Here is a 26,197-nt window from a genome sequence, read left to right as displayed (position 1 = left end):
AGGCCTGGCAGGCTTGGCTGCCGGCCTCCCACCCCCTGAGCTTGCAGGTGGGCTGCCTGTTTGCTGTGGCCCCCCGGCGAGGGGGGCTGGGGGCGTCCGCCAGGGCTCGCGTTGGGTGAGGGGGAAGAGCTGGGTGGGCGTCTAGCCACTTGGCTTTCTGTGTTCTTCCTTATAACTCTTTATCTTTTCCCTAAGCTCCCGCAAAGCGATGAGAGGTAATAATATTTGATGGCAACTTAATTCTGTTTGTTTATTGTTTCATTATGTCCGCTTAACGTTCCCTTGTCAAGCAGGTCATTTATCATCGTATGGTTTTTCTGATACTTCTTTCCAGTAACAGGTTTTCATATTCAGTTGCCTGTTCCCGAGGAACTTAAGTTTCTTATCGCTGAGGTGGCAAAAAAAAGCCCCAACCCTAGAACTGAAAACACTGGAGCCACGTGCCTTGTGAGGTGCCATTCATTCAAATCCTCTGAAATAACCAGCACTAGAGTGAAACTGGCTTGGTCCTCGCTTCCTGGAGCAAAGTGAAAGTGATTAGTATTTGTCATGGTGTTGAACCTTTGAAGAGAGCTATGAATAGATGTGGAGCTGAATAAGGAAAGAACCCCCAAATCCTCTTGTGAGCAAGAAAGCTTGGTGTAACTTGGTGTTAACTCAGTGGCATCTAGGAAAATGAGGAAAGGCAGGGCAGATGTAAGTGCTCTTTTTTACTCAGTAGAAAAAAGGAAAATCCTGTTCAAAGGGAAGGGGAGCTTCTGTCTTCTAGAGAAGTGGCCTCCAATTTTTTTTTAGCTGCACATGCCCCTCCTTAGCATGCACCCCCGATATATGTATATTTATTGATTTATCAATTATATACAGGTACTACTGTACAGATATATACATTGTAAAACAGAAGTTAGGATAAGATGTAGATAAAATAAACACTATTTTAAAATATTATTCATTAACATTACAAAAAATGTTTTCTTCCCACACCTCAGTGGATTGTCTTGCATGTGTGATCCAGTTTAGAGACCACTGTTCAGAGCACTTACGTTTCAAGATTTGATCAGGACTGCTCTCTTCTAAGCAAGTAGAAGCTGGGTGTTACATCAGTGCTAGTGCCACTGCAGGGGAAGCTTTTTCATTGGTTTACAGTTATTGCCTTTTTCAGCAGGTAAAGTCTTGTTAGATCTTTGAAAACAACATTCTTTTCTGTTGAAAGTAAGTTGTGTAGGTGGACTAAGCTTGGCTAGGGCCATGTAGTGACAGAACTGGGCACAATACTTTGGGGGAACCATGCTTTAGCAAGTTTATGTTATTCTGAAGTGATCATTCTTAATTTCATAAGAATATAAGCATAACCAGCTGCTGAAAACAAAGAATATATTTTCATGACTTTTTTTTTTAATCCATATGTGTAGGAACACAAATACCTGGCATTTGAAGATATCAGTGAAATGCTGTTTTATCTTTTTTGTTTTCTCGTACACCCACATTATATGCTTGTTAGAAGGGAAGAGATACTCAGCATTTCTAGAACTACACCAGTCACTGCCAAGTACTGTAACTTTGGAGTCCAGGAAGTTGAGGGAAAGTGATTAATTTTTTTTTTTTTGTCCTTAGAAATCTGGCATGTCTCAAAATAGAAGTTGGGATTACTAATTCTAAGGAGATCTAGGCTTAGAAATGGTGGCTAAAGCAGAGTATTCAGATTAGTCTTAAAATTCTTAAGTTAGCTTTTGTACAGGATACTAGCAGTTTTCACAATAGAAAACCTGAAGAGTGTGTGATCTGACCCCACTGTCTTGATTGCAAATTGAATATTTTTCTCTTTTGGTTGCTCGTGGCATGGCACATAGAGGTTAACGTGACAGGTGCACCTTTTATGGCTCAGAAAAGGGAGAAGAGAATCGTGGTTCTTACATTGATGTTTCTTTAGCACCTGAGAATAAGGTTCAACTCTTCTATGTGTACCTGCTTGTTAAGAGGTGACTATAACAAATTCTAGTACTTCACAATAAAGTGACCAAGAGGAGAGTGATTCTTACTGTTTTCCATCTTCTGTTCTTGCAGGACATCCTCCCTCAACAAGTCTAGGCTTCTGTGTCTGAAGGCCAGGGACTGCGCAGAGAACTGAGAAGACGTGCTGATTTCCCTGGTGCTGGTAGACTTCTGAATGAAAGCAGTGACTGTGAGCTGTGTTTTTGCTTTGTACCTGCACAAAGTTATTCTTATTATCAGAGCACAGGAATTGAGAAAATCATAAACTGATGTGTTCAAGTTAACTTTGTAAGCTTTCTTTGTTAGTGTGTCTGTTCATAATGTGTTTAAATAAAGGGTTGCTTAGTATCGAGGTGTGCCCAATTAGCAAGGTATACCTTCTCACCTGCCAAAGCAAGCTCAGCCTTCCATAGTAAGTGCTTCTCTTTGATTAAATAGGATTTGTTTTAGGGCCAGTTCTTGGATGAGATTTTTTTCAAGCTTCCCACTGACAGGGACAAAGGTTGCAGGCAAATTTGGAGCATGTTTCACTAAAACAAGTTGTTATAGGTTTCTGAATTCTTGCTGTACGTCCTGCCCTCTCTAGGCTGTGGTTGAAAAACTTAAGTACTCCCACTCACTGTTACTGAAGTGCCCACAGAACTGTGCTGATTTTCTTGAGTGTTGTGGCATGTGCTGTGAGAGACTGTTAGATGTTAGAGCACAGGTGAAGAGGCTGCACTTATAATAACGGGGATACTCTTCTGATAGTGATCTGTGAGAGAAGGGTAACTCAAGGGAACATGCATGTACTGTTTCGAGGACAGTAGGTGAATAAAGAAAGGTTTGTCTTTTTTCTTTTTGCTAGCTGTTCATGTACCCTAATAAAATGCCCTTTCTATCTATAATTTGATTGGCTTTGGAGAGTTCCCCAAACTAGCTTGCTTTCTGCATTCTTTTAAGCTTTTTTATTTTTTTACTTCCATGGTTTCTCTTAGAGAGGGGGAATATTTCTTGTGTTCATGGGAACTCTTAAACATCAGTTCTTGGTTAAGACATGAAGAGTGGTGGATAAAACCACTTCAACACTAAGTGTTCACTAGGTATGAATTTACTAAGAACAGTTTGTTTTCAGAAAACACTATTATTTTCCCCAGTGGATTTGTTCATGAAAGCAGCTAAGGGTAGTTGGTGTCTATTTGAAATATACAGTGCATGTAGTAACTAAAACTTTTATTAGTAATGTAGGTCAGTCTTCATTGGCAAGATCTGCAGTGTTGGCCATGTTGTATTGCTGTCTGTCTACAGAATGGGCTTTTTCCTGCTCCAGTGGCATAGTTGCTCTAGTGGTGTCAGTAGTGCAGCTGTTGGCTCAGATGGCAGCCATTAGTGTTTACTATGTCTAGTCTGATACTGGTCTTTGAGTTTTGAGAGCAAAACAACTGGATCTGAGTTTACACATGCACTGCTAGTGTTACTCCCAGTGGGACTGGTGAGATGGTAAGCAATTTAAAACAGACTAGTCTTGTAATAATCTCTTCCATAATGAGATTGTTGGGATGTATCTGTTAAAGCTTTTTGTATGCAAGTTAATCTCACAGAGGGTTAATTCTTATTAAAGGAATAACATGCATTGTTCATACCTATCTATGAGGGACAAGCCTGAGACTGACATTCTATTTCTGAAGGGTTACTTAATAACAGTTTGATAAGGACAGCTTTTGGTGAATTGCAGCTAGAGCTACTTTTGAATGACTGTGTTTATCTGGGAGAAATCTTCGTTTTGTGTTACAGGGGAACAAAACCAATTACGGTGGAGTAACTGAATACTTCCATGTTCTAAGTTTACTAGGAAATCTTCCTTGTTCCTTGACTTTACTCTTGCAAATGCTGATGTGTTTTGGAGAAAACTTGTCTTTCAGAAATGACATTAAGAACATTACTGACTAGGTTTTTTTTTAATAGTAAATATGTTAAATGGAAGCTGTGCTAAGTTGTCTTCAAAGAGGCTTATTAATGAGTTTGATCCTAGAAACAACTGATCCTGCTGTCCTTTGCAGGAGACTAGGGCAATAGCTGACTTTGGCTGACTGATTTCAGTCTTTTGGACCGTACATCTTACACAGTGTACAATGAATAGCAAAATAAATGTTATACTTCACTGTTTCTGAAATTCTTATGACTTGGGTTGTTCGTACTGTTCTTCAGGTAAAAGGGAATCTAAGACTTTGGAATGTGTCTCTTGGGCGTTATGGCTGGGATAAGTAGAGGTGAGCAGCTGACACCCTTAGCCCGTAGCTCAAAAAATTGCGATAGCATGAAAATGGGAAGGGTTATTTTATTCAAAAGACTGAATGGCATAAAGTTTTGTTACTATGATAAAAATGCGTGAGGTACGTAAGAGAATGAGGACAGTGAAAGTGTCAGTTATTAATTGAATTCAAGAGACTTAAGACTGGCGGAATTTATTTCTGAATGCTTTTTCCTTTTTTTTTTTTTTTTGTCCTGCTAACTAGTGCAGAACACCGAGGATTTCTTGGCAGTTCAGTGAATTACCAGGGGAATGTCTACTTCTGTTTTACTGTTGTGTTCAAATATGAAAAGATAAATTCATAGCTTTAATTATACAGCAGTGTCTGAGGGATTGTTGCAGCCAAAAGAAACTCTCAACAAAGTGTTCTTAATTGCCCTTCAAAATATTTGTCATCTGTAGCACTTGCTAGGACTTTTAAGTGGTGGTATGTATGATTTACGATTTTTGCTTGGGGGTGTAATTCTGAAGGAGCTTGAGCCAGTGAATCTTTGCTGCTGTTGCCCTCTGATGCTAGCACTCATACATGTTTTTTGGCAAACTGTTTCGAAGAGCATATGAGATGAAAACTTTTTTATCTAGCTGGTAAATTAGTTCAAGGACTTGGACAAGTTGAAAACCAAACAGTTTGCATGAACACTAGTGTATGTGTGTGGGAGGTGAGTGTGGCTGGTTGTGAAGAAGACAGTAATAAGATGGGGAAGTGGTAAGGCCCATCTTTTAACTGTAACATAAAACTGTACAATGTATGCAATCAAGGGGGTCTTCAACCTTAGCTGCTCTGGAACCATACTGATACAATAAACAGTTGCTGAAAGGCCAGTTCTCTTCCTCCTGATGCTTATCTGATTATTCAGCAAGTTCAGGGAATGTTACTGTCAGTAAGGGGCATTGCTTTGCTTCCGCTTTAGCCCCCTGAACCAGCTCGCTGCGTTTGTGTGCACCACTTCTGGCTCAAGAGAAACAGACAAGGGGGTTGTGGGAGGAATAGGACAATCCCTTTAGGCGCCACTAGCTGTGATGTTAAATTAAACTGCACTGGGTAACTAGCTACTCAGATGGTACAACTGTTACCTGGTTTGTCCCTTGGATGTGGTAGATGTCCCAGCGACTGCAGAGAATGAGAAATATTTGGGGATTTTTTTAAATAGCAAGCTTAATGGATGACTAAGGAATGTTTTTTATTATTATGGTGGGACCTAAATGTGTACATAAGCCTGCAGTACAGTTGCTTGCTGTAGTTGGATGGGTTCTCAGTCTTAACCAAATGGTGGTTAAAGCAGGTCTGACTTAGCTGTGTCTGTTCTGTAATTCCTTTTATTTCGGGTAAGTGGTATGACATGAATTTATGTTTCTTGTGAATTTTTGTGTGTGTAACTCAAAGAAGCAATTTGTTTCTCTTGGAATTCCCTTGGTTGCTGTTTCAAAGCCTTGGACATAGGATGGTGTGTTGTTTTCTAACTTTGGAATACTCTTTGCTGAAAACTAGTAATTGACAAAGCATCAGTAATGCAAATGAACTTTTTTTTTTTTTAAGAATGGACTGTCTTTGTCATTTGTGTAAGAATAGGCTAAGTAATGATCTCAGGCTTATGACTCTGGGGTGATAATTATATGTTGATCAAAGGTTGAATATCTGATGTAATGGGGTTAGTGTCCCATAGTAGGGTTCAAAATGTGCTGTGCCTGACCATATATGGAAAGTGTCAGTCTCCATAGTTGGAAAAGCAGTGGAGAGCTGTGGCAGAACAAGTTCTGGTAATAGTATGAGACTATACAACAGAGAAAACAGATCAACACCAAACCAAGTGCTGAAAACAGTAAGCTGTGAATCTTCATTCACACTTTTAAATCTGGAGTGAGTTAGCGTCACATTTCTGCCAAGTAGACTTGGGGGGTGGAGGGGAATGTTCCTGGTACAGGATAAATGGCACAGAAAGGTGAGGGAATGCAGCTTGGTGTACATTTTAGTTTTAAGTTTTTTGTTTTGTTTTTGTTTTTTACTGGTATTCTAAACCTTTTCCCTTGGTACAGTGCTCCTCTCATGTCCCACTTCCTCACAGCTTACTTTAAGAATAAGCATAATGTTCCTTGTTTGCATTTTCACTTATCCAGCGCATTGACAAAGAAATCTTCTGATACCCAAAGGGTAAAAAATTTAAGACTTATTGAAGAAAGATATTCCATTTAAAGCTACCATATCTTCAAATACACAAGCATCTTGTTGGAATATCTCATTAATCACAAATTCTATAAGATTTCTAGAGTGGATGAGCAAATCTTCAGAGTTTCCAAAAGTTCTGCACTATATAGGCATATTAGAAGGCTCTTATTTCTCCTTCAGGATGTATTTCTTAATGAGCAGGTTTTACATTAGTTCTTGCTGCTTGGATCTGAATGTTTGTAATTGTCTCAGCAAAGGAGGGCTTTAAAACAGGAGCTGGAGGTTTGTGATTCAAAATAGAGTACCAAGGCAGTGACAAACTGGGAGAAATTTGGAATACTTAGTGGAGGCAAAGTAGCATTAGAAGATTCATTGTTTCTGTTGGAGTTCAAACTTTGCCAATGCAAAATCAAATAATAACCACAGGAAAAAGATGTTCTTCATTTGTGCCTGGTTAGCAGTGTAGTTATGTAAAAAACATGGCATAGCAGTCTTTTTCAGTCCTGACCCTTAGCCAGTTACTATCGCGGGTAACCGTACTAAAATCTTTTGGAGCAGATTTCTGGCTCGGGGTGCATTTACTGCAGTATGCTTTAGCTGGTATTGCACATGACGCATGCTACTGATGAAAGGAAATTGAGATAACCGATATTTGACTAAATCCTCACTGTTTTGATATGTGGGAAGCATGACAGAATAGACTTCAACTACTCTTCTGCTGAGTTTAATTAAGATAAGATACTTGCTGCAATTCATGTAAGATATGAGGAGCCAGTGTAATAAGTATCCCTTGTTAGAATAAATTAATCAGAATTTGTGGAATTCAAGTTCTCTGTCCAGACTTATGGGAAAGAATCTCAGCTTTCATCAGGAGAATAAATGTTTAGCTTTAGATTGGAAAGAAAAAAAAACCCTGAAAATGTCAAGTCAGTTTATGAGATAATCCTGATTTTTTTTCTGGTAATCATAGTTCCTCCCATTTATGACTATTTTGGGGCCTCAGTTACTGGAATAGTTTCAAATGTTCTTCATCTCTGACACCACTAGAATTTTTAGTGAGATAGCTGAATCGCAGGCTATAGGGTTATAGAAATGTAAGTTGCTAACTCTTGGCTGTGCTACTTGCATCCCTTTTTCTTCTGCCAGCTGCAATGCTGGTTGGATCCTTTCCTGGCCATTTCACCCTTTCATATGGCATAAACTAATCTGATAAATGAACTAAAAGCTATTCTGTTTCTTTAGCGTGATGAAACACATGACTTGTGCAGTGAACAGAGGTGCCAGGCTGAAGATGATGCTATACATAGTAGTTAAATAGACTTAGGCTGCCATAAAACTATAGCCTTAGGCAGTGGAGAGCTATTGTCTGCAACCTCTAGCACTTGGCTTATCTTCATGCGGGCAGATGACCTTTCTGAATGCTTCTCTTGAAGTCATGTGAAAACTACAAACGACTACTAGCAGAAGGAGTCCAAAAAGTTACCTTCAGTGATTGGGGGTGGCTCTCATAGCTTGATATGACCGCTTACCATGTATGGAAGTGGGAGTTTCCATATGCATTCTTTTTTAAATAAGCTCTGGTATTTATTTGAGCCCTCTGAGTCCTTTCAACTATGTATCTGAGCTGGTGGAAGATACCTAGCTTCCCATCTTCCCTGCCGTTGTCCCAAAGGGAAGAGTTAGAGAGTTAGAGCAGCTCTCTGAGAAGTCCAGTAAGCTGTGGAGATGGCCATAACCAGTGACAAAGAAGGGAGCAAGACCTTCCCATCTCTCTGGCAACAAGCTATTACTCTGTAACCTATCATTAAATCTACCTTGTATCAAAATATGCAGAGCTTGAGAAAGAGGCCTGAAAATGGTACTCATCTAATGCCCAGCTTACTCCACTAGTATTTTGCCAGTTTCCGATTCGGCTTCATCAGTTGATGTTAGCGTATCAATCATGTGACATTATCAGGATTCTGTAAACTGTTCACTAACACCAAACACTTAATTGAAACGTGGAAGCACAAATCATATTCTTTTTTTTTAACTCTGAGTATAGGAAAAAAGGCAGAAGAAAGCTTCTGAATCATATTAGTTTGATCCCTGGCTTTTTAAATGTCAATTTAAAGTCACAAACAGTGCCTGATTCATCCTGCTTTCTGAAATTTGATGTCTTTGAACAAAATGGCATCAATTTAAAACTTCGTGGTTACTTGGCGAGAGGTAATGCGACAACTGCTTTTTCTATAGTTGTGGTTTACTAACCTCGTTTAGCTTTTTGTTTTTAAAGACTGTACCAAAGCAAACTAGACTTTATATCTGGTCACATTTAAACTAGTATACCTCAGGACAGGTATAGGCTGGGGAAGGCCTCCTTGGAAACAGTTACTTGAAGAGGTGTTGGAGGTGACTGGGTAATCCAGCTGTGAACATTAGCATTTAGTGAAGCTCTGACCAGTGGAGCCTTAGGTATAAGAACAGAGGAGTCTTAACAGGCAAGGTAGTAGTACATGTCTTCCGCAGCTGGCACTGCTACAGCTACTTTTGGAATTCAGAAAGGGTTGCCAGCACACTGGAAAAAGATCAGAGTCTGAACATGAGTTAAAGGCATATTTTCAGTCTCAAAAATGAATGCAGGTGCTGCATTTGTTTAACGTCTTGAAAGGATACATTTATCAAGTAACAACTTAATCAGAATTTATTGACATAGGTTCTTAGCTTATAGGGTCTAGCCTGCGAAAGCATAACAAAAATCTAAGTGACTGCTACAGTAGGAAGTTGTACAAATTTACTGTGTATGTAAGTACTGTGTGGGACAGCTGATCCAGTGACGCTTCTCTTACTGTCAGTCTTTAAAACAAGACTGGGTAACCATTATGTAGATTTGAATTCTTCTTTCTGTTTCTTTTCTTTAACAGAGAGTAGGTGGCTATGCTAAATGGGTCAGGCTGGGTGATCATCCCCTCTGCCCTGTATATGTGGGTATACTGCAGCTTTACAGATGGGAAAGAAGCTTTTTTAGTTCTAGCTCAGGAAACTTCCTTGAAAGTACAAAAATCTTGCAAGCATTTGTATTAGACTAACCAAAGTGGTCTTTGTCTTGACATAAGATGTGATTGTTCATCTGTTTACATTTGGATATAAAAAGCTGTAGAATTAGTAACTGCATGTTAAATTTAGACTGTAAGAGTTTATGTGAGTTGTTTTGAATGAGTAGTGATATGAAAATCATTCTACTATCAAAAATACTTTCCCTACTTGAGAAATCTTTTCTATTAATATTGTCTTAACCTTATAAAACCTTAATATTCATTACGAGTATGAAAAAATGTGAACTCTGTTATAGATGGCTTACTTGCATTTTCTCTATAGGAAAATTCTTTAAATGTTTGGGGTGGTTTTTAGGTAAGTTACTTGCATAATTTTATTGCCAATTGTGAAAACATACATTCTGTCCCAATGTCATTTCAACAAAGTATTTCTCAAGGGAACTGCAGAAAAGACATTTAATCGGAAGGGTTTGCAAAGCATGCAGAAAATAATGGATTACAAGAAACTTTCCAGCATGCTCCTAAAGTTTATGTTCTTGCATTTCTGTTATGTGGAAGAGTATTGTAAGTATTGATATGCAAATAAGCACACGCAAAGGGTTTAAATTTTTATAGTGAGGAAGAGTGGGAAGACAGGAGATTTCAAATGCATAGTAAAGGCTAGAAACTTAAAAAAAACCAAACAACCTAATTTCAGCTTTTATCTCAGTGTCTTTATATTATAGACTTCTGGCAATTATGTTTAGAAAAAAGGTTTTTCTTTATTGATGCACAATTCTTTATTCTCAAGTCTGAGGTCAGTAATGTTTGTCAGATAAGTGTCTGTAATGGCTTTTTACGGAGACATTTAAATAAAGCTATATAAATGTAGGAGCTTTACTGGTCTATAGCTCTGTTGCATGGTTGGGATTTTTCCTTGCAGCTTGTGTGAATGTGGATCCATGATGACCAATAGAAGACTCTGGGCAAGTGATGAGGCAGGATTGTGATAATGCAGCCTTGCAGTAATACGTTAACTGAAAGTTATCATGAAAAAGGTACACTAGTCTGTCATATACAGATAAATTTTACTCAAATGAGTTGTCAGTTTACAATAGGAAATTTATTTGTCATACCTCTGTTTTTGAGACCTCTAAGTGTCTCTAGTTCTGAACTTGCTTGGTAGCATCTCACTACTGCGGATGTATTTGTGTATACCAATGTAATTAAAAATACAGAAATTTGGGCAATTGGAGGTTTTTGCAGATCAGAGAAACAGTTTTTCTGGCATTTGCTGTGACTTTCTACTGCTAAATACCTTAGTGTTTAAAAGAAATGAAATGCAAAGTAATCACCCCAAACAAGCTGGACACTACATCAGGAAAAGGTGACAAGGAATTAGAATGGCAATTTATCTGAAGGAATAGAGAAGAAATGACAAATCAGTGAAATAGTTGACAAATCAGTTGATGTTTGGATGTTGAACATATAGGAGGGGTTGCAAGTGTATAGTGTTAAATACTGCAGTGACAAACCATGATTTGCAACTGGCTTGTTAAAACCCATGAGGAGATGGTGCCATATGGGAAGAAGGTGATGGAGTTGAAAGAAATGGTATCAATGAGAGGATGTGGAGAGGTTGATAAGATAACATTTTTAAAGCCATAGTGAGAAATTAAGGCATCAGGTGCCAGTTTTCATTGTAAAAATGAATTTGTCTCTGTAAGTGATATTGCCTCTACAATCACTAGCTGAAGCTTATGTGCCTCTAGCCTTCATTTTAGAATTAAATGACCACTTTGAGGTTACAGTATCATCAAGCAGCTGATCCTTGAAGGAATCAAGACACCTGAATATTCCCTAGGTTCTTTCTTCCAGTGAGTTCTCTGGTGATTTTTTTCACTTGTCTCTACCTCTGGTTTTTTTTTTTTTACCTTTCTCTTATGCAGATAGACCTACCTTCAAACATAATAGCTCCCAGCCTCACTCTTGGTGGCAGTCACTCTGAAGTCTGAACTTCTATACTTGTAGTAAGGAGGAAATACTTGGTTATTCAGGTAGGGCTTGCATATCGCTGTGAAGATGGCTGCATGCTACTAGTGGCATGAGCGTTTGTGAACCTTAATCAAGCTTTGGCACAGAATGTCTCTTCAATTTTTTATATAGTGGAGTCTCCATTTCTTTTCAGATTTAAACCCCTATTGTCATGCAAATATTAGTATATCCTCTGTGAGGCTAGAAATGGGAACTTAACCTTTTGCTTATACGCAATGAAGAGCTTGATGTTACGGTATCTTGGTCCCTCAGTTGTCTGTCCCTATAATCTTGTGAAAATGTATGCAGTTCATTATGCTGTGTCCTCCACTTCAAGGACAGAATATATTGAACAAGTGGACTAATTAGTGGACTGGCAAGCACAGCAGCCCACAGCTAAGCTTTTCGTTTGAAGAAAAGAAAAAAGCTACTTAAAACTGCTACTGAATTAAACCTGCTTGAAATCACTGGAAGATGGGTTCTGTGTAGCGAGCCTGACACATAACTCTTCTCTGAAATGACAGTTTGCCATTGTTTTTTACAATTTGTTGAAATGGTTTGAATTGGGATAAATGCTGCTTGTTGTACTTGGAGTTGAGAGTAAATCTGAGCTTAATACAAAGGGTGAGGGAATCTTTGTATAGAGGCAGTATAATATTGGATGCCCAGCTCTAGCTTCAGTAATTGGAGAGAAGATCCTGGATTCCTTGCTAAGGTTTCTCTCGATAGATTTTTCTAATTAATAGATGAATAAAGTGAAAGCTTTCCATCTCTGTTCTGGTGGTAGAGAGAAGAATTGTCTTTTTATTCTTGTGTCCCTCAAGCTTTGTCAGGACTGGGAGAGGTGTTGTCTGATACTCCTCTATTCCTGTGGCCATTTTAAGGAATGTTTTCAACTGCTAGTATGTCCTGTCTTCTATTTATCACTGTCTGTCCTGAGGATGAAAAGTGCTAATTTCTTCAGCTGTTGGTAGCCTTCCTAACAACAACAACAAAAAAAGCAGTGAGGGTGTTTGCTGGTTTACTTCTGTGTTGACCAGAAGCTTTGAGCCAGATGGTCTACCATGGTAGTGTCTGCCATAAAGATGACCATCATTTTGGTTTTGGGTAGGTGTTGGGACCAGATGACCTCCAGCAGTCCCTTCTAGTCTAAAGCAGTCGTTTGAGTCATTACATCTGAATGATATGAGAGATGTATTTCTTGATTTGTGGAAGTGGGATTAATTCAGTGTAGCAGAAAATGTGGACTTTTCTCACATTGTTTCCTTTTTCTTCCTCCACAACTGGGCAGGAAGGAACAGCCAGCAAAGAAAACGCGGTGACTAGACACGTCTTGCTCATTAATGCTTTGCTGGGTGGGTCATAGTCAGCAAAACTAGTTGGAATCTTGCAGGTTTTTTGTATGGTTATAAGATACTTAAGTATAAAATGCATGATTATCAGGTGATGTTAGGAAATGTTACTCAGCATACGCATTTTAAATAGGAATGCAAACAAGTTTGTGGTGATTAAGACATGGATACTTGAGTAGAGGGAAATTTCAGTGTGAAGTGGATGAATGTTTCTGCTTCTTGTTAATTGAACTGTAGCTGTAAATGAAATACACTTCAGTTGTCCAAAAAAATACAGTTTTTAAAGCTGGAATTTCAAACAGCCTTTCCTAATCAGCTCGATTAGTTGGTATAGTTTCAGATAATAGGCTTCTCCTTTTATTTGTCTTTTACATGCTAAACTCCAAGACCTAGGCATAATATGCTGCGCATGGGAGATATTAAGTATTGTCCAGTGCAGTAGTCCTCTATGGTCTCTCAGGACTCTCTATTTACACATTGCAACCTGCTCTTAGAAGTTTACTCATTGCTGTTACTTATCAGGTAGCAATATGAGAGATGACTAGCCTGTTTTGAGAGCTATGTACTCATTGCTGAAGAATCAGTGTGTGCTACTTATGGCAGCCAGGTAAGGGTTACTTAAGGGTTTCTTCTGGAGTGGATATTTTATCATGAAAAACAAAGCTCAGTTGAGATGTGAACTGAACCTGCTGGATTCTTTTAAGTGAGCTTACCATGGAGCTTCGGAATGCCATGGGCATATTTTGTCTACAGTTATACATAGATGACCCTTTCCAGAGGTCAGGAAACAGTTCCAGGGTGGGAATTAGCTGTTTTAGGAGACTGTTGAAGACCAGGAAAGCCAAGCTTCCATTACTGTAATAAATGTTTTAACTCAGGAAGTCCGTAAGCTCAAATGTGATTGTTAAAGTTTTCATAAAAGCTGAATACTTTCTGCTTTTAAAAAATGTAATGTTTAAAAAGCAATGTCATGCTTTTTTGCTTTTGTTCTGGGAGATGTGGGGAGGAGTAAAATACAGATGAGTGCTTTTTCAGAGGAGCCTTTTTTAAATGAAAAGGGAGTGCTGGTGACTGAAGAGAGTTGTCTAACTGAAAAGCCCCTGAGCTAACTTTTAGGATTAAATGTGGTAATGGATCCTCAGGTAATCTGTTTACTCACTTCTAAGAGGCTTCAAAAGGAAACCGAGGAAAGTAAGTTTCCTGAATTTGCAGCACTGTGCTTGCAATCCTGTTGTAAAATGTTTAGGCTCCACAAATCAAAAAAGAGAGGATTGCCTAAACTCGTGTGTTCTACCAGTTTGCTTTGTCTGTTTCTGATTAAGGCAATGAACTTCAGATTATGAGGTTATACTGAGGTGAAATCTATGTTGTAGCCCTTCTGAAAATACAAATATTTTTCTGTTTTCCCACTATTTAATGCTGTGTAAACCAGAGTGTTACTGACCTTTTGTCAAGGATCATGCAGACTTTAGTTCTTATTTCTTTGCAGTAAGCATTGCATAATGTGCATTTGAGTCAGATTCTCACGACGACTCCTAGATGTCTGAAACCACCTAATGACTAACAGTTAGTTGAGATGTCCAAAATAAGAGTTAAGATTGGTAGTATTTTAAAGACTGTTTCTGAAGTTTGGTTGCATTTTTAGCTCTTAGAGATTTCCTATATGGCCTTCTTTAAACCAGCTATGCATCTTTACCCATATATAGGGGTGTTGCGATAATATTTATTCTTTAGCTCAGAGGAACCATATTTAATTAACAAATATATATAGAAATGAAATCATCAATGTAAATGTAAAAGCAGTATAAATCTTTGCTGTTTGCTAAATATGGTAAATACTCAAACCTGAATGCCAAATATCTTTCAGAGCATTTATAACTAAACATGAATTTGGAATCCTTTCAAACATAAATGGTTGAGACTTTGTATGTTCCACGTGAGACCTCCATCCTCGTGTCTGTTCAGTCTTCAGCCTATTTGAAAAGATTTACATTCTCTTTCAGGACTAAATTTATTGTGTACGTAGATCAACTATTTTGCACAGCTTGTGCACGTTTCCCATCTGCAGTTCCTTGTTTCCAGCATTCGAGGAGCAGCTGTGGAAGAGGAAGTTGGAAGAACAGATTATTATAGGTCTTAGCCACATTTTCCCAGGTTCTTGTTTGCTATTTGGCTCCAGACTCTAGGTGGTGATGCTCTGTTCTTGGTCACTATTTTCCCCTGGTTTCTTTTGACTTCTTGCCTATGATACGGCAGGATAGGCACAAAGAAGAGATTGCAGAATCCGTAAAAAAGACGACGGGAAGAAGTTAGCCACTGTCCTCACAGCAATTTGTTTGGGCTACTGGAAGTGGCTTGGGGAACAGATGAAATATTGCAAATGTTTACCTGTTGTTTTGAGCACTCAGCCTAGGATATTTAGGCATGCTGCTGGCATGGCTTCTTTCTTTTCAATCCTACTTGCTGCAAAATTAAGTATTTTTGTTATGTATGCCACAGGTGTTCCAGAAATGTGCTCTCTGCCTGCCTCTTTTCATACCTCACATGCAACTCTCGATGACTGATTTATTGCTTAAAACTGGGGAGCAGTCAGACTATTCCATATTCCAGTAGGCTTATGCTGTTGTTGTTTTCCCTTTTTTTCCGTTCATGATGCTAAATACCATAATTTCTGTTGCCTTTGGAGGATGAAGATCAGGATAAGTAAAGCTTTATTCTAACTTGTCTATGTTCTGCTGTTGATATAAGTTAATATTATGGAGCCGTGGAAGTATCTGGGTTCTTGTATGATTTTAAAATTTCTGTGTGCTTTCCTTTCTGCTGGTGACAGGGGAAGCCTGGTATGTGCCTAGTAAGAGCATATAGTTTCAGTCTTCCCAAATTTCCCTAAAATTTTTAATTCATGTTCTGGGTGTAGTCTTTCCCTATAGTATTTATCTTTATACATTTCATCTTTGGCCTCAGACAACTTTAAAATCTTGTTAGCACTGGTCAAAGGAGCTGTCTGCTGCTCTAGGAGAGAGGATGTTTTGGCAGGTTTGTGCTGTCATTTCTATTTCTGTTTCTTCTCTTTTCATGAATCCAGACAAGGTTTTGTAACCAGTGTCTGCTGATATCTTGATACTTGCTTGAACATCATATCTGTTCTTTTGTGCTTGTTTTCCTTATTCATTTTCCCATCAGTATGTTTCTGAGGTCCATACAGTTTTTATCCTGTGATGCCAATGATATGATGTATGCGAAACAATCCCAAAATAAAGACTGTTAGAAGAGCCTTGGCTGAAAAGGGATTCTGGTGCACTTCATGCAATATATACCCAAACTTTCATTTCTGATACATATTAATCTATTACCAGAGAGCTTTAAGAACAGAAACAAACAGTCCAATCCAGATCTTCACTATTCTTGGTATGAGAAAGAATTTGGTAGTATCAGTTCTGTTGATCTTTTAAAGGGAAAGAAATAGCAGATCAGAGTGCACATTTATATACCTGTTATTTTTGCACAACTAAGGCTATCTAAAAATTATGATTTCTTCTAAATGACAGGCTTTTGATTGCTCAACCTCAATTGTTTTATGTTGGAATAGTGCAAGGTAACAGCAAGAAAATGAGAGCAAAAATGCATATGTCGTATTTTTTCTAAAGATGGGTCTTTTCTGAAAACAGGCAGAATTAGTTGCCTGTTTTGTGTGAGAATCACTGACTCTTCCCACACTTCATTTCCTCTAACCTTTGTCCCTGTAGCCATATCAGTGCGTTTAAAATATCCAGTTCCATGCTGTCTTTGTGGCTCTTGAGGTCAGAGTAGATGCTTTTGTATTGGGTCATGAAGCCTGTGGTGAGTCATTCTTTTAAGTATATACTCAATCCCTTTTTCAGTATGTTCTCACATCCAAAGTATTCAACCCCATATTCTGTAAAATGGTCAGTAATGACTTGTTTGGTGGGTATGTGCATGAGAAATTCCAATCTGTATTCCTCTGTGGCAGCAGCTAGAATTTCTTCTCCCAGACTTTAAATGAGCTAGGAGTTATATACTGTACTTCCCTTACAACTTTTGTGATGAGTAAGGCTTTGAGAGAGAGCAGAAGTGCTAAAATCGCTTTAAAACAATGTCTTAATCTCAGCAGGTGTATCCACTCTTCGATTATTTTATTTTCAAATAAGTAACTTTTCATTCCACTGGCCAGTCACAGTCAGGATTCCCTGACATTCATAGTTATCACTAGTTCAGAATACTTGCTTGGTATTTTAAATCAAAGTAGTCCTCAAGTATTAATTAATAGTGTTTCTTGTTTCACTTGTGTGATGCTGGTAAATGTTAGAGCTGTGCAAACACCATAAAAAAACTTCAGTCTGTTAATTTACATTTTTTAATAATCTGCTTTGCTCATGGCGCTTTTCTGTTTACATTCCACAAACAGTGAAATGATTGAGTCTTACTGACATAAATGATCAGAGGAACTAAACTTTAATTTTGAAGGAAAGTAACTGTTTGCTTACTCATGGGGAAGCTAACAGGATCTGGTAAAGTCTTGGATGATCACTGTGGTTTCAGAGAAGTGTCTGTGTGCCAGGCGTGGTTTGTGTCTGTTACATAGTTGGTGGTTGTGGGTTTTTTATGGATTATTCCTTTTGCCTTGTTAATGTAAAAGTAGCTATTGGAAAACTTTGTCCTGTGAAATACAAGGTCCTCAGATCCTAGAGAAATTTTCAAATGATGGACTAGGTGAAGAGGTAGACTAAATTGCCTATAGTAACTGGAAATTCAGAGGAGATTTTTATGGACAAATTACAACAGCCAGTGCCATCCCTGGTAGCCAAATATTGAACTTACCTTAGGTAGAGTGATTAAAATAAAAAATTGTCAAGATTCATTTCAATACTTATTTTTAATGATCTGAATGGTTTTTATTTTCTCATGTGAGATCTATAACTTGAGGATTAAATTAAGTTTGCAGAGTTGTGTACGTTAGTGATATTATTTTAAATAGCTAGTGATACTATCATTAAGGAAGTTAATTTAGGGTAAAATTAACTATCCCAATCCATAGATGCTTAATACTTGCAATGAAGGGCTGGATAACAAAGCCTTCCCTCTGGATACCTGTACCACAGTTACCGATTTTAGCTATCTAGGGGTGGATAGCACAACTAATTGTACAGTCATCTCATTGTGGGGTTTTGTTTTCCCTTGAGTGATGTAAAAAGCTTGTTTATTGCTGATGCAAAATTTCTTTCATGTATTTGAAGGGAGAGGGGATTCAATGTTGAGCTGTTCTTGCTTTTGTCTGGAGAGTTGAGTATATACCTTTCCTGTGTGAATAAGGGCTTAAATTCCAGGAAACAGGAGGATTTTATATATATGAGATGTCTTGTATATGCCCCATCCTAATGCATTTCTATAAATAAGAGCAGAATATAGAATTGAACACTTGTGGTTTTTAAAAATACATTTTTGCAGATGTTTGGCAGCTGTTACTAAGGTTTGAGTATTACTAGCTTTGATAGCATTTGCCACAAAGATCCAAATAAACTAAGCATAAAACTAAGCTTTGCATCTTTCCCTTCTTTCATTAAGCTGCTTGGAATTGCAATGGAACTCTGAATTTTTTCCCTGCAAGTCTTTATTTTGGTCTCTAGTGTTGCTTTGTTTTTACTGGCAAGAAGTAAAAATAAAAGCAGTTGGCTGTTCTCTGGTATGTGCTTTCTGGTCTGACAGAAAAACCTTCATCCCATTAGGTTTGGCTTGCAATTTTCCTAAAGTCACAAAGACCTTTGTCTAATGAGTTGCCTGTAGGGAAAAAGTAAAATCTGATTTTTGCAGTCAAGGATGTTGGATAATATGCTTCTGCTCCAGCCTGATGGAAGAGAATGCTGCTGTCAAGAGAGAATCTGAACTTCCTCTGACAGGTCCAAAAGCATTGTGGTTTTAATTGTATGTATGTACTTGCTTCAGTTTTCTTTCTGATCTTCTGGCTTCATGTGGACAGGCAGAGGAAGTGATGATCCTACGGGTTTTTCTCTCAATAAATCATCTGAGTTTAAATTATTTACATTATGAACTGTTCAGATTCTGATGCTTAGATAAGGAATACTGTGGTTCTGTGACGTAGCAGAAGATTATTTTTTTTTAATCTATTATTCTCTGAATGGTAAGGTTTCGAGCTGGCAAAGAAGGATGAGAGGCTTCAGGAATAGGAAATATGGGAGAAAAATCTTCCACTCAGCAGTAACATTTCTAAAACTAGAGCTAGCAATGAGGTAATTGGAACTCCTGCAGCGTTTTCTAATCAGGCTGTAAGTTGGATTTCTGATGCTGACTTCATATTTAAATATGCATATGCATTTATAACCTTACCTTTTAATTGTATGGCTAAATAGTTTAGTAAGTCTTTATTTTTTTCTTATTTTTTTTCCTTCAGATTTCAATGATTACATCATATCAGATAAAGACAACATTGCTAAGGACTTTTTTCACCCTTCTTTTCCAGTGTTCAGGCCCCCTTAAGACTCCGTGCAGCCTTGGAATGAGTAAGAAGTCAGTCTGCATTTGACAGTGACTTATTGCATGACCAGACCCGCACAGACACTGTAAAGTCCAGCCTCATTTCACATGTTATGAATTGCTTTACACAAGCAAAGCAAGTTACGTTTTGTGGAAGCAATGAATGTTTTGGAGAGTGTACAGTAATTGCTTTGCTTTGAGTCTGGAAGAGACTGTTTCTTCATCTGGGGTGAGCCGTGAGACAGCAGTGCACAGTGTTAGAGAAGAACAGCTGCTTTTAGCTTGCATTGTTGTAACAGCCTGGCCATGAACATGTTCTACTCTGACTCTAGTTGTCTCCTTTGAAAAATAAGAATGCAGATGTGCTACATTGAGGTGGTCTGCTAGATAAAATTGATTGCACATTTTAAGTGGCATCTTTGCTGTTTGAGTAGAATGATCTGATTCTCTGAAGAAAAGGTTGGCTGTGACAAATTTTAGCCTTCATTTATTGCATGCATAAAAGGCTCTTAAAAAAAATCTTGGGCTTTAGATGATGCATCACCCATGAGTTTAGGTCTGCTGCCCTATAATAGCCTTGTTAACAATGCAACCATAGTAATGATGCTATGGAAAAAATCAGTCATTTTGTCTAGCCCCTATCATGGATTTGTTCTCACCCTGATTTTACAGCTACATTCTTTTAGCTTTTCTGTTGTACAGAGGTGACTAGAAATTAGATCATATGATAGCTTTCAGTCTATGCAAAGTGCAACTCAGCTCCTTCATCTTTTCTGCTGGAATAACATTACAATTATATGGCATGACCTACAAAAGTTAATGTGAGAAGAAAATTAAGAAAGTTTATTTAAACTGTAGTTCTGGTTTTGAAAGTTACTTGATCACCTACTGTTTGATTCTTCCCTGTATATTGATGTGTGTAGTAGCACTTAGAACTTCATGCTGTGTAAATTCTTCTGTCATTTCCCAAGTAATACTGTCAAACCATGTCAATATACTCTGTAGTATTAAGTATGATCTCTCATTGCATGCAGGTGAAGTGTCCAGCTAGAAAATTTAAACTGAAAGTTACAGAATACTGTTGTAGAATTTCTGCACCATGAGGCCTTTGTTTTCCCTGAGAGATGAGGGAAAGAAAAAGATAAGTTAGGCCAGATTTTTGATGTCTTAGGATAATGTATAATCTTCTTTAGGTTCTTAAAGAGGTTTAACTGATGCTAGTATAGATGACTACTGGATCTTTGAAAATCTTATCCATGTTTAAACATTGGGAGCGTGGAATGGTAGGAAACTTGTTCTTTGCTGGTATTTTTCTTGGTCTCATCTTGGATTTTTGCACATATAATGCTGCTTTGTTCTCTGGAGCTCAGGCTTCCACTTTTCCTTGATCCTTGTACTTGCTTTTTTTGCTTTTGGTTTTTTATCCTTTTAAAATATTGTTTGGTAGTGCACTCCAAACCAGACATCCAAAAAACTCTTCCAGCCTCTGTAGTTCAGGTTGTTACTGCTGTTCCACAACTGAACACTATTATGCTGGATGTAAGAAATACAAGGAAAAAAAAACCCAAAAGAACCCAACAAACCAAATCTCAGGTTCCTGTGGAGTTTGCGCTTGGGAGTAAAATCAGTGCACAGGAGAGCCTGGAGTGTTTGGAACTAAGGTAAAGTCAGAAAAAAATGTGTTGCTGACTGTATCGGCTTATCCATGGTAGAGTGGGAGGTACATGTCTGCTGCTGGCATTCTGAGAACAGTGTTTCTGGTTGAGCAGTGTTGTGCTTAAAATGGAAGCAGAGTCCCTATGGAAACTCCAAGTGGTGGTATGATTGAGCATTACAGTTTTTGTTTGGCTGTAGTCTTTGCTCCACCCTGCAAAAGTTGTAAAGGGAATATATTTGAGCATATGCTGGATCTTGCAGAACTGATCTATCCCAAAATAAATCATGGTTCTTCAAGCACTTTATCAAATGTTGCTGTTAATAAATAAATCAGTCTTTGTATTCCTGCTTAGCTGGTTTCTTCCTTGAGCTGATACAATTAGTAATGTGGCAGTACAGTGAACTCAGAGCTGCTCTAGGTTGAATTAGTTTTATTTGGAGGTGGTGCTTACTTGTAGTGGTTGTAAACGTTTAGCGTTTAACATCAATTTCAGTTTTATTTTTGCATTTGGGTAGACATAGTTAAAAAATGAAAATAGGATATATGTGTTAGCCATTAAAAAAACAAGTGTACATAATGTCTTGTGCCTTAAATTTAGTCAAATGTGTTTCATTAGGCGCTTTAGCCAGAGTTTAAATTAACAAAGCTGCACAAATATTCAGAACAAATCTAGATGGGACTTGCCAACTGTCCTTTTCAAGTCCTGCGAATTCTGTAAAGGCTTAAGTTTGAGAAGCAGCAAGTCCCTTCCCCATTACTGTTCTATTTCTCAGATTTTTGTTTTGCCCATTTTGTTACAGCCATGAAATGAATATGTAGCTCTGCAGTGGGGTTGAAACTAGTGGATAGTGGCTTTGGACCAAATGCATGGGACAGTTATCTATGAGAAAAGTGACTGAAAGACTTGTGTGTAGGTTCCCATCCGTTCTCAGTGAGCTTTTGGGGAACTGTATTTTTTTGCTTTCTGGAATAGATTAGAAGCCATTGCAAATTCACGGATGTTAATTTGCTTTAGGATATGGCTCAGTATCAACTGAAAGAGTTAGTATCTAAAGCATATGGGTTAAAGAAAAAGAAAGAAAAAATTAAAGAATGATGTGTGTGTTCTCCCAGCTTCCTGTGTTTGTGTTCTGCTTATATGTTGTTAAGGTTGATGTCCAGCTGCCTCCTCACAGTTTGAAAGCAAGCTTAGACTCTGCTGCTGCTGACTAGGTCCAGATGTGAACAGACATACTGGGACCTGGTGAGAAAGTCACAGTGGGCATGAGGGACAGAAGCACTTGGTAATGGTGTGTTCAGATGCAGAGGATGTGTATTCTTTTAAGGCATGTGTGGGGGTGCCAAGTGCCAGTAAATTGATGTGGTAAGGCTGAGAAGAGGTCCTTGACCCCAAGAAGGCTGCTTGAGGTGCCTGGACAACAAAGCAAGCTATTTTTTTTTTTTTCAGACATGCATAAAGCTTTTCATCTATATACATATTAAAAAAAAAAAAAAAGATTTGCAAGGTTTTAGTCTAATTGCTTAAGCTTCCTTTTTTTGAAGATACTAACTTAGGACTTCTGACCGAGAAAACTAAAAAACTGTGTAATATAAAGCAAAACTTCATTATTCCCTTACTTGACAACTGCATGAAGCAATTTGTGTTGTATATTTAGTAGCTGTGCTTAAGCAGCTTTCTGGGCAGCCGTGAAGAGCTCATTCTTCAAATCAGTTGAATTTTCAGATTTTCTTGTAATACATAAAGACCCAGTCTTGATGTAGATTCTTTTCTATGTGTGAGGAAGTAGTGTTTGTGCTTCCTTCTTAAGAATTAAAATCCTGTATGTTCCACCAGAGTATGTCTCCACTTTTCCTAAAAGCATTGTATTATTTGAGTTGTCTTCCTTTTTATGTCAGAGATGCTAGTATTTGAAAGAAAGCATAATGTAGAGTTCTGATTTGGAGAACTGCAGATGTTGCTTGGAAGGGACATCTGGAGGTCATCTTAGTCCAGCCTCCCACTCAAAGCAGGACTATTGCCAACACTAGTTTAGGTCAGTTACAGCTTTGTGTAACTGAGCATTTAAAATCTGCAAGGATAGACTCGACTGCCATCTCTCTGGTAACCTGTTCAAGTGTTGCGCTACCCTCCTGGTGTCCAATCTGAATGTGCAAAGCCAATATAACGACTGAGAGTTTGCTTCTGTCATCCCTGCTACTTCCGTCAGGTAGCTTTAGGCACCTATGAGATTTGCCCTTAGCCTCCTCTGCCAGACTAAGCAAACCCAGTTTCCTCAACATCCCTTATCAGGTCAGGTGCTCTAGGCCCCTGAACATCTTGGCAGTCCTTTGCTGGACAGTCTCCAGCTTAGCCACATCTCTGTTGAGGCTGAGGTCTCAAAACTACATTCAGTTCATGGTTTGTAATGGTAGAGCAGGAATTACCTTTCTTTGTTCATCTTTCTCTGCTAGAGGTCAATGTCTGTACCACCTAGAAGCAGTCTGCCTAGCTTTAACGATTTTCTAGATAAGGAATCAGAATGATGGGATTCTTAAGGATGATATGAGGATCTCAACAGTTGGAGAAACAGATGAGAAAAGGGTAAATGTCATCTGAAAAATGAGAGAAGGTAACTGCTCTTGTACTTTTCTTCTGTACGGGATGGATAGTCTTTTTTGGAAACTGAAACGAACTTCATGGTGGAAATCAGATTGACACGATGCCCATTTCATGGAGACCTTTGATCTACTGTGAGCATTAACTGGACATTTGCTTAACTGAACAAATTGGAGACTTACTAGAGATTAATTTATCAACTAACATCTGTAGTAGCTTATGAAGTTATAGAGCTGTTGCTAAAGGGAGTAGCTATTCTTATGTTTTCAAAGGGAGGCATGAAATGAATGGAGCAAAGCTTATGATCTCAAAACAATGTCAGATGTAAGATTACCCTCTTGGTTCCTGAGAGTAGCCTTTTGAGTCCTTTGACCAATTTTAACCAAATATAGCTGTGGAATAAATGTGTCTCGCATCCAAAGTCCTTTGGGTAGGAGCACAGTGCTCACCTATTTGGGTAGCCTGCTGTATTCACTGGTTGGTTGGGAACAGTTTTGTGCCATATCAGATGTAGTACTTGTGATAGGGATCTTTAAGTGATACAAGATGCAAGAACCAGTGTCATTACTTTTGTTTGTAGAAAACTTTTACCTGTGGAACTGGGGTGGGTTAAAACAAATATAATATTAAAAACATGGAGCAGGATTTTGTGTCTTGGATCACTTTGATTTCAATGCTGAGTGGAAAGCCTACCAATTCAGGAGGAAGCAGCACAAGATTATAACTCTCATCAGTCCCTCCACGCTTAAAGTTCAAGTATACTAGCTGAAAGGGATAGCAATACTCAAGTTCAATATCTGCTAGCTTATCAAAGTGACTTCTAAACTGAAGGAACAGAAAGTTAAGTAGTATGGCCCTTTAAAGTGGGCTGAAACTGCAACTCATAATTGTAGAGCGAGCTTGTTAAGGCTTTTTGTTTGGGGATTTTTTTTCCCCTACAATACAACAGTTCTGTGTTTTAGTAAGAAAGTGGATGAATCAATTTTAATTATTCTTTGGATTTCTTATCTCACATCAAATTCCCATGGCAGGCTACAAGGATACAAAAACTAATTCTAACTTGGGAACAGTTTGTATTGAATGCGAAATATGTTGTGCCTTAAACTGCTTGCTTCTGTAACTGTTCTATGGGAGTCGAAGCTTAAAATAATCTAGCTAACATTCCTGTGTCCTGTTACTTAGCAATAACACTCAGCTACGTGCATAGGTATATTATGAAATTGTGGACGAGGAATTATCAAATACAATCTTAATTTGAAACTTCAGGGGTGGACTTAGTTTCAGTTTTCTTTTGGGGTCAATGCAGAAACCTCTGTGGTGAGGGTGCACAGTTGAGGATGAACAGGAAGGTGGATTTAAAGAGTGGGATCTACATAACTATGTGCTGAGTATGATGAATGAAAATTTCTCTCAAGGGGTAAATAGAATGCTACAGTGTGATTTCCAGCAACACTGTGGCATTGGCACAGGGTTCAGTTCAGAGGGAAACTCTGAATTGAACCATTATTTATGATCGATCTTCTCTGACTTAAAGCACAGCTGCCTATGGGATCTGTCCTGAGGCCAACCAGCTATGACTGGCTAATTGGTTTATGGGGTAAAAAATTTGTGGTATGTTGTGATGTTTGAAGTGAAGTGCTTTTGGAGGGAAACAATGAGATAATTAACTTACCTTTTTTGCTTTTGTTTTTTTGTGGTTTGTTTTTTTCTTTACCAGAGGTATGGAGAACTTGGTGGCTGGCTCCAACCTTCCTCCACTTTTTACAGATGAAGATGGATCTAAGGAAGGTAGTGAAATTACCGTAACTGGGTAAGCAACTACTTCTTTTTAACCTTTAGCTGATAGGTACTATCTCTAGACTTGCCAGGGAAACTGTTACAGTGGGAAGAGGGCATTCTAAGTAATTTAAACAAACAAATAAAACCAACAAAAATCCTACGACACTCCCTTGGCCTTCATAGAACATCACAGGACTCTAGGAGAAACCAGGACCCTTCTGAACGGATGGAAGTGATCACAAACTTTTCTTTAACATCTGTTTTTTCTAGGATTTTAGTCTTTAAGACAGATTTAGATAGCGTGATGGAGGCAGAGAGAGGGTGTGTATCTGTTGGCTATGGTGGTCCCTGCTAAATAAATTACTTTAATAAAGATATACTGTTCATCACTGATTTCTGAAAACCATTGAGAAACTGATGTCTTTCATTTTTGTCACACTGACTCTGCTTTTACAGATTGAAACAATGGCCTCTTTTAAAATCAAAATTACAAAAGAAGTTGCCTTTTAGGAATACATAGGATTCTTGCTGCGTTTTCATACTTGATTTTTGTTTTCTGTTTTGTAAAGCACCAAGCAATAATATTTAGAATTTGCAGGCAGGTAAAGCCCTGTAAAAATGAATATGGACACATTTACTTCAAGCAGGTCTGAATATGGATTTAGATATCTGGGACTGCAAACTTGCTGGTGCCAAATGAGGTACATGTTCAAATTAGGTTTGTGTTCAAGAGGTATTAATGTGTTGAATGAGCTTTCATCAGCTTTCGCTGCAAATGGCTACATCACATTGAAGTTTTTCCTGGATGTGTA

The 26,197-nt window shown here is 38.2% G+C and overlaps 1 protein-coding gene across 4 annotated transcripts in view; it reads left to right on the top strand.

Annotated features, from left to right (window-relative positions):
• The window catches only part of HMG20A (high mobility group 20A), a 46,218-nt gene that overhangs the window by 406 nt on the left and 19,615 nt on the right, over positions 1-26,197 (top strand). For 2 of the 4 annotated variants that reach the window (XM_010571646.1, XM_010571645.1), the window contains exons 2-3: positions 2,062-2,179; positions 25,324-25,416. In XM_010571646.1, coding sequence (XP_010569948.1) covers positions 25,328-25,416 — 89 coding nt within the window. In that variant the 5' untranslated portion in view covers positions 2,062-2,179; positions 25,324-25,327. Of the gene's footprint in view, positions 1-2,061; positions 2,180-10,440; positions 10,516-11,406; positions 11,515-25,323; positions 25,417-26,197 lie in introns of those variants that run through there. The other 2 variants (XM_010571647.1, XM_010571648.1) reach the window with 2 other exon arrangements.

The sequence above is a fragment of the Haliaeetus leucocephalus genome, unplaced genomic scaffold (genome assembly GCF_000737465.1).
Source record: "Haliaeetus leucocephalus isolate CR32 unplaced genomic scaffold, Haliaeetus_leucocephalus-4.0 Scaffold339, whole genome shotgun sequence".
Taxonomy (NCBI): Eukaryota; Metazoa; Chordata; class Aves; order Accipitriformes; family Accipitridae; genus Haliaeetus; species Haliaeetus leucocephalus.
Note: the sequence above shows the minus strand (reverse complement) of the source record. Positions and strands in the feature narration are given on the sequence as shown.